This window comes from Coffea arabica, chromosome 3c, assembly GCF_036785885.1.
Source record: "Coffea arabica cultivar ET-39 chromosome 3c, Coffea Arabica ET-39 HiFi, whole genome shotgun sequence".
NCBI lineage: Eukaryota > Viridiplantae > Streptophyta > Magnoliopsida > Gentianales > Rubiaceae > Coffea > Coffea arabica.
This window is the reverse complement of record NC_092314.1, coordinates 11,739,391-11,748,311: the sequence shown is the minus strand read 5'-3', so window position 1 is coordinate 11,748,311 and position 8,921 is coordinate 11,739,391. Positions and strand designations below refer to the sequence as shown.

At 34.6% G+C, this 8,921-nt stretch overlaps 1 protein-coding gene across 3 annotated transcripts; it reads right to left on the bottom strand.

The window, feature by feature from the left end:
- Positions 1-1,719: 1,719 nt before the first annotated feature.
- LOC140004340 (putative late blight resistance protein homolog R1A-3) lies at positions 1,720-5,761 on the bottom strand. 3 transcript variants are annotated; one of them, XM_072082248.1, is made up of 3 exons: positions 4,200-5,761; positions 2,143-4,091; positions 1,720-1,958 (listed from the first exon to the last, which is right to left on the bottom strand). In XM_072082248.1, exons 1-2 carry the CDS (start codon positions 5,642-5,644, stop codon positions 2,168-2,170), a joined length of 3,369 nt encoding a protein of 1,122 aa, XP_071938349.1. In that variant the 5' UTR covers positions 5,645-5,761; the 3' UTR covers positions 1,720-1,958; positions 2,143-2,167. The 3 variants fall into 3 exon arrangements, with proteins under 3 accessions (XP_071938349.1, XP_071938348.1, XP_071938347.1); XM_072082247.1 differs by having other exon boundaries at positions 1,720-2,036; positions 2,143-5,761; XM_072082246.1 differs by having other exon boundaries at positions 2,143-5,761.
- Positions 5,762-8,921: the final 3,160 nt, after the last annotated feature.

The following is an 8,921-nucleotide window of genomic DNA, read 5'->3' as shown; positions in this document are numbered from 1 at the left end:
AAAAAAAGGGTGTGGAGTACGTGAAGCTTTTCTGAAGTGCAAATATCATTTCCTTTTTTTCAAATTCACCTCAACTTAGTAATTAAGTGACAATGAAGTTTTTACATTTCAATACGGTTTCTTAAGCAATGCACTGAGTAATATAATTAATTGGGTATATGATGACAAGGAAGCAGAACATATTGCCCCCACGTAGATGTTAATTTTTTTTTCTACTGCAAGATTTAGAGGAAATAAAGTCTTCTATTAAACCGAAAGACTACTTGATTGTGTTTGGATAAAAATATTTCGTAGCTAAATTAGATAGGAGATTACATAACTACACCTTAATTAGTTATATTTATCCCAAACTCTTTTCTTTATCACAACTAAACATTGTGGTAGTTGGTAGACCTTTCTTTTTGGCACTGCTGAGATGTGTTATTGGTAACTAGGATACATATGTCTGCTATTAATTGCAGGAGACATTAATAAGTCTACAAATCATTCAAAGATGTTATCGATTGAAACAAGTGGATAAATTGAATAAGGAAAAGTAATTGACTTTAAAGGCTGAGTTAGACTTAGAGGGCTGCAAGATTGGGCTCTGACTTGGATGATGTAAGCAGAAAGGTAAGCATTTTCCTTTTTTTTGGTTTCATTTCTCGTATACTCATAAAATTTTTCCAAACATTTGGATTTTATTCAATGGTGCATTACCTTTCCAGAAACATCGGAGTTGCCAAAGATGACTGATGCATTTGTTAAATAGCATAATGGATGAGTTTGATTTTGATCACTCCTAAAGAAATTATGACAAACTTGCGAAATATAAAAATTCAAAGTGAAAAATGAAACAACGAGGACAACTGCAACATCAAATGTTAGAGAAGAGACTAAATAGTTTGACAAACAATGAATAATTTCTTTTATATATATAGCAGCTAAACTAAATAGCGTACCAGCTTTTGTTGTAGATCCAAATTAACTTGCAACAACAGTTGAAGAAAACGCTATTGATTTCAGCTCATTGCAGTCAATACTTTGTTGTCCCTTTTCTTTTCTTTTCTTTTTTTTTTTATAATTCAGTTACCTTTTCTTTTTGAAAAAAAACATATGCATAGAAAATGAGAATTATGAACCTTTTTCAGGGCAGATTACTCTTTACCCCCATGTGATTTAGTGTTTTTATACATAATTCCCCTATAGTTTCAAAAGCTATCATAACTTTCTCATGGTTTGGATCAAAGTGTCAAAGTGACAAAATTTGCAATTCATAACGAAATCACCTAAAATGTCAAAATATACTCCTATATAAAGTTGAAAATTATTTATTAACCACAAGAAGGGTTATGTGTATATTTTGAAAATCATAGGGGGATTTTATGATAAAGCATTAAATTATAAGAGAATTATATGATAAAATATAAACCCATACAGAGTTAGTATGTCATGTATATTATGTTTGTATATTTTGATCACGTCAACCATTTTAATTTTTAAATAAAGGTAATTTCAACATTTTAATAGGTTTCGTTACTAATGATAATTTCTGACACTTTAATCCAAATCATGAGGAGGTTATATATAACTTTTGAAACCACAGGGGGTTATGTACAAAAACACTAAATCATAGGAGGATAAAATGTAATTTGTCCAAAAAAATGAAAAAATATAACAGAGTTTCTTGCCGGTCAAAAACCAATCTTTTTGTGGCAGTACCTTCGTACATTATCCCTATTTTCCAAGTCCCAATGCAGCAAATTCATACATGTTTGAAAAGAATTAGCACACAACCATAACTAAATTCAGCAAAACGAAATTACACAAAATACGCCAACAGTAAATTATGTGAATAACCTCTATGCTGTCGTGCAGATTGATAAAGTGGTGCACGATGTACGAATCTCATTCATTGTTTCCACCATATCTTGATAAGAAAAGAGCCATCGATCCTTTCCAACTTTTACCTCCATCTTCTACAATAGCACCAAAGAAAGTCAGACCACACGGATGACCAATTACAATCTCAAGAGGAAAAACTAGCGTAGCACTCCCTGATGATATCATTAAGGAAAAATAGAGCAATAATTAGTTGTTTGTTCATCAATTTCAATGTGCTTGTGCATGCGCTACAGGCAACTGAAGTACAAAAAAAATTACCTGATATTGCACCAGCTGATGCCCTTCAATATTTTTTATAAATGATCTTCAGATTCTCATTTCCATTATTTTTCTGCTCTTCTTCAATTTCCCATACTAAAGATTTGACACCATCTCCGCAAAAATTCACCGCAATTGTTTCAAGAGTAGATATAACCCCTAAACAAGCAGGCATCATTTCCAAATTAGGAATTCCGCGGAGTTTTAATTGCTGAAGGCACGGGAAGTAATCATCACTGTCAGGGTCTGCCTCTGTCCACTCCACAATCCATGCATGTTCCAAAGTCAAGACCCTGAGTTTAGGGAATCCTCCTTCCATCAGCTCCCATTTTTGGCCCTCCATTGACTGGGCTCTTAATTTGAGGACTTCAAGATTGGGTAGTTGTTCGATCAATGACATTTTTCTACCAGGAAGACCCAGATTGATAAGACACAACTTCCTCAAATTCATGGGAAAAGAAAGCTCAACATGTTCCCGTGAACCTAAGAAGTAGTCGTCCCTTAAGGTGAGTGACTCTAGGCATTCTAGTCGACTCATGTTGCAGCATACTCTGTTTTGGTCCCCCAACTGGAAAATTTTAAGTCGGCGAACGTTGGGAATCCTTCTCAATATGTTCTCTCCCTCTTCATCAAGATCAAGATGCAGAGTAGAGAGTGTGTCTAAATTGGGTAAAATAGAGAGGTTTTCAACAACGTTGTTGTTGGAAGGCAGATGAATGACGACGCCACCCCTCAAACATACATGCCTCAAATTCTTCATGTTCCAGATGCTATCTGGCAATGATACCGTCACACCAGAAACGAGACAAAAGGTTTCCAAATGTGAGAGCTTGGCTATAGATGGCGGAATGAATTTCATGTACCAAGCAGTAAGGGCTAAGTACCTCAAACAAAGAAGTGATTCGACTTCAGTTGGAAGCTCCTTCAGCCATAGGTTAATGTTCCCTAAATTCAAAACTTTAAGATGTTTGTAGATGCAAAAAAGGAAGGAGATATTAAGCAACCGACGCCCATATCCTGGAGTAGCCTCGAAGAATAGCAGAGTACCTAAATGTGGACAAAATAGCTTTGACTTTATAAAATCCTCTCCATTGGAGCGAATGGACAACCGAGGTAGGTTGGGAGGCTCAATAAAGGTAGAAAGCTCATCATATCCTCGCAGGACCTGAAGAAAATTCTTTTCTTTTGCCTCGGCCTTACAAAACTCAAATATCAAATCATGAATGTAACAAGTTTTGACTCCACCAATGGATCCGCTTTTACTTACCATAACTAAGTTTCGACCAATAAGGTCCATCAGATATTCTTCTGCAATGACCTCTGATCTCTTTCCTTCAATTTTTTCCACAAACCCTTCTGCAATCCAGAGACGCATCAAATTCTTGGCACCAATTTTTTCATCTTCTTGAAATGCTGCAAAATACAGCAGGCATGCCTTCAAGTGATATGGTAAATGCTCATAACTGAGCTCCAATGACTTCTTCCACTGGTCTGTACCAGACACCGTGGTCGAAGTAAAACTTTCAGCAAACTTTTTCCAAACCAAAATATCATGATCTATAGTTGCTAGAATTCCAGCTACAACAACAACTGCAAATGGTAATCCCCTGCACTTTTTGGCAATCTCCATCATGAATCCATGCAATGCTTTAGGACAATCTTCTTCTCCAAACACCTTCTTCTGCAGTAGTTCAAAACTTTCTTTCTCACTGAGTGGGTGAAGATAGTGAGGTTCTCCACCATATTGAACCTCTGAAGCTACATTAGAAAATCGACTCGTAAAGATGATTCTACTTCCATTCTTGTCATTGGGGAATGCAATTCTCAGCTCATTCCATACCTCAATGTCCCAGACATCATCAAAAACAACAAGATACCGATTCTTCAATAGCCTTTGATAGAGCTTTTCAAGCAACGCATGTTCATCCAGATTTTGAAACTCATCCTTCCTAGAATGTTTGCCATCAGAGCACAAAATTTGAAGCAACGCATTTTTCATGTTAAATTCTTGAGAAACAGTATACCAAAGACGAATGTGGAAGTTACAGATTACTGACCTATCATTGTAAACTTTTTTGGCTAAAGTTGTCTTACCAAGGCCAGCCATTCCCACAATGGGAACAATTTCCACCTGTTTTGATCCGCTTACAAGTCGGTCAATTACTTTTGCTGCCTCATCATCAAGACCAACAATGACTTCATGGGCTATTGGCATTTTACCTTTTGATAGCATGCGGCTGGAAGTCCTGCTAACTTCTGGTGAGCTTAAGCTATGAGAGGAATTAGGAAGACTCTCTATAGTACTTGAGCCACTGATCTGATCCTTAAAATGCTTGATATGGATGTTGGTATTAGCCAGCATATCATAACAGCCAAGGGCATCTGTGGACTCTGAGAAGCTAACTTCTCCTTCTTTCACTCTGTTTAGAGAAGGCGAGCAAATTATAATGCCTGCCTCACTAAGAAGAGCACCAATTTTTTCGTTTTGTTCATCCATTTTCTTCTGATGCTCCCTTAAAATGCTTCTCAAGAATCTCAGTCCGGCATAGAGTATTCCCATTTCATCTTTCATAGAATCCATAAAGCTACAGCTGCAGCATAACAGCTCCCAGAGACAACCTATAAGAGAATCATTGAAGTTGTTCAATATCTGCTTATCCTGCACCCTTGGTGTACGTAATGATGCTGGGCAGTATGAAGCTCTAAGTACTTCCATATAAGTCTCGTAGACATGAAAATCAACAGCCCTGATCTTCTGTTGTTGTTCATATATCATGGAGAAGAACTTAGGATTGTGCATTTCGTCAGCATCATCCCAATAAGAACACATGTAACAGAGGCGTGCCGCGTTCAAAGCCACCACTTCGAAGTGCGCCAATAGCAAGGCAGGAATATCTGCAGTTCCTCGCATTTTGGCAAAGGGAATGAAGCTTTTCAAGAATGTCAGCTTTGCTTCAAGGGCTTGGACTTGAGCACTCAAAGCAGGAGAAGTATACGATTCACTAATTTTCCGATCCATATAGTAATTTGTCAAATCTGCTAGATTTTGGAGGATGAGGTCTATGAATTCCAACAGCTCATCATCTGTCATACAAGAATTTGACCTGCTGCTTGCCAAAGCAAAGTAAATTTGGATGATTTTTTGGATGATTTCTTGCTTCAGTGATTTGATCTGTTTCTCAATTTCGGGGAACACTCCATGATTAACAGTATAATAGTCATTTTTGTCCGTTTCTAATCTAAGGGAAAGAGAGTACTGAAAGTCCTCCTCATATTTGTGAAAGGTATCTTCAATGCAAGATAAGAAAGATGGAAGACTCACCTTCTTCACAACATTGTCAGATTCCAAGTACAAATCATTGCTTTGGCTCCACTTTCTTGCACACATAAGAAATGTTTTGAGAAATTTCATGTGTTTGATTGCATCACGAACATAGTCAGGAACATCCCGGTCTACATCAAGTAAGACACGATATATGCTGCAAGTGGAGGCCATCTCCATCTCTTATGCAGGGAATTTCCTCAGTTTCACTCTCAAATTTTAAGGGAGAAACAAATCTCACTAACTGCAGAGCTAGCAAAGTATTTCTTTCCTGAAAATTACTACTTCTTTGCTTTTCTTATTTGTTTCTGGTGAGTGGGTGAAGAAGAGTATTGAGATTATCAAGGTGGACCCACATAGTGATAATCAATTACTCAACTATGGTTGGGTTAAATTGGCTTCACCCAAAATCCCAAATTTATCTTGAACTAATTACAAATGGAAATTGATAAAATTAAGTTGACAATCTGTCATCATCAACATTTTAATAGGGAAATTGGATACAGAAAAATGCATTCTTGAAACATGTTCTGTTGGTTCATTTCGGTAACCAATGTTATATTAATTGGAGTTGTCAACATGGATGGCCTATTTTAAAACTCTAAAAAATTCAAAAAATCTCATCCTCAAATGCATGCTTGTCTACTCTTATGCAAGGAGTTTCCTCAATATCACTCTCAAATATTAGTATAGAATAAGGAGAAATAAATCTCACCTTCTCCAGGGCCAGCAAGTCTTTCTTTCCTCAAATTTACGTTCCTTTTATTTTATTGTGTTTTATTATTATTATTATTATTATTATTTTTGGTGGGATAGTGAAGAAGAGAAATCAGACACTCAATTGTTTAACAAACAAGAAACAGAATATCAGCAAAGTAAAGAGAAAATGCAGGAATTATCATAAAGTCAACTTTATGTTTAGAAAAATAAAAAATTTTCATTGGCAACTTTATTATTTTTCTACTATTTCATACTCGTGTTGTAGTTGAGAAGGCCTACTCTGGTATGGTCCATTGGCAAAGGGTGCCTACACCTATACTACAGAAGCACAAAAATTTAACCATAGCAGCTCAATTCAGACTTGTTTTACTTTAATCTTTACTTGATTGTTTCTTAAAAAAAATTTAACCATTGTTGCTCCACATAGTCCCATCATATTATTACATGCATAAATTCTGTGAAGTAACTAGTTTCCTTTTAGTTAATATGGAAAAAGTAAAATGACTTTAGAGGTTTTAGTTTAATGACTTTAGAGGGCTTCTTTTAAAATTGTGGAAGCAGAGAATTTGGGATTTCTGCAATTACTAGTGTCAATTATATCATAAAATATATGCATTACCATAATAAATGTAAACGCTAAGATAATAAATATAAACAGGAAAATGATAACGTGCAAAATTAATGTTACCAGCGTGCATTAATGTTACCAATATACAATGGTCAAAGAAAATGATTGGATTAAAGAAGAGGAAATTTCTACTAATTAGTTGTAATACTTCTTACAAGAGTCAAGACTTAAATCTAAACTAATTATTTGTACAAATTTATCTTCTTGCATAATAAACATATTTTTTAATCATATTTTTATTTCACATATACCATATCAAAAGAGTGATATAATTTTATTTTATTTTTTGTAAATTATTCTAAATAATCTCATATCCAAACACAAGTATATGCCCATTTCAGTGTTACATGAGGCCATTGGAAATCAATTCAAGTGTTCTCACTAGTCTTTCTTCCACATTCGGGGGGCAATGTTTTAGATGGGAGAAGATTTTATTCACAATGCGTAACCGATCTCTGGCCTTGTGATTCTAACTTGCTCCATTTTTTATATGTGAGCAACTATATTCAGGTTTTTGGGACCTGAACAATTTTGGGCTAATTGATATATGTCGCAAGAACATTTTCATATTCTCTTGTGGTTAAATTTAATAGTGGTATACACAGCTAATGAATTGATAAGGCTTTTATAGTGTTGTATTTATCTTTTAGGTAGAACTACAAAAGAATCTCGTAAGCCAGCTTTCTAGCAGCGAAACTGCCTCAATATTGGTTGGCTGAGCTCAAGCAGTTTGATCAAAGTATCAAATCAAGTAGTTTGATTAAGAAAATACTCTTAAACCTCATGATATGGAGGCATATTTTTAACATTAGTACTAATCGTCTATTTTAAATTCCTTCAAAAAAAATATTATAATTAATACTCCCTCCGTCTCATATATTTAGTCATGTTTGGGGATATGTGCTTTTTATGCATAGTGCATTCCACCAAAAAAATTTTCTTTTGCTCCACTTTTGCCTTTAATCATGTGTTGGTCAAAGTAAAAAGTTGAAAACAATCCCATTATATTTGTCTTTATACATTATTAATGAAGGGCATAAGGGAAATTTTAGAGTATAAAATAGTTAGAAATATCAAAATTTGGAACAGCCAAAAAAGAAAAGTATGACACTTTCAATGGGACGAAGGGAGTATGACACTTTTCATTGTTCTTTTTCTTTTTGTTGAAAATTCAAGCATTGTTGTTCAATAAGCATGCTACAAAAATAAATCTTATGAGATAGCTAGTTCTTATTTTCAAAATAAAATAGTAAAATGACTTCAATCCCTAATTACATTTCATGGGCCGAGCGTCCTTCCCGTCTAATCGCTTTGTAATCCGAACCAGTTCTATTGGTTCGACAAAAAAATTAAATTATAACTGTGTCCCGGAGGTACCGGACTTAGTACCTAAGTTAAAAAAGAAATCATAGTTTTAATTGAGAATTAGAAAATAGTTAAATGTCTAAAAGACTTTATTTAAATGTAATTCATTACTTGTTAAGAAAGATCACATTACCATCAATACTTGCATATTTAAGGTAAATTTTTTTTAAAATATCACTTATTCTCAACAACAAAAGCTAAATATATTATATAATTAGCAAGTTAACACTTTTATATTGTTGAAATAGTAAAGTATGTCATCTCAAATATAAATATTTGATGAAAGATGATTAGATATTCCTCTATTAATTTTACTTTTAATGGACAAAATTATAAGTATACCCTTGTATATGAATTGGGTTGGGTATCTGCGATTTTCAAAGCCTTTGAATTGTGAGAGGACGTGCTCACTTGTCAATCTGATCTACTACCTGAACTACATAATAAAATTTGCGGTTCAGATCGGATCAATGTTTACTATTTTTTTGGATTTATCCGATCAAAATAAACAACCTATGTTACATAAACTTGCAAATCCTTATTATTGAGGACCAGGTTAACTAGTATCAACATTAATTGGGTAATCATGATTTCTAGATCCAAATCTTGTCTTCCGTTTCTCACTTCCTTCTTGTAAAGTTTAGAGTCCTCTCACTCAATTAAAAAATTTTTAAAGAATTTTAGAGCGTTCAGCATGTAATTGGCATCAAAATGGACCCACGCGACGTTAGACGGATATGGGGC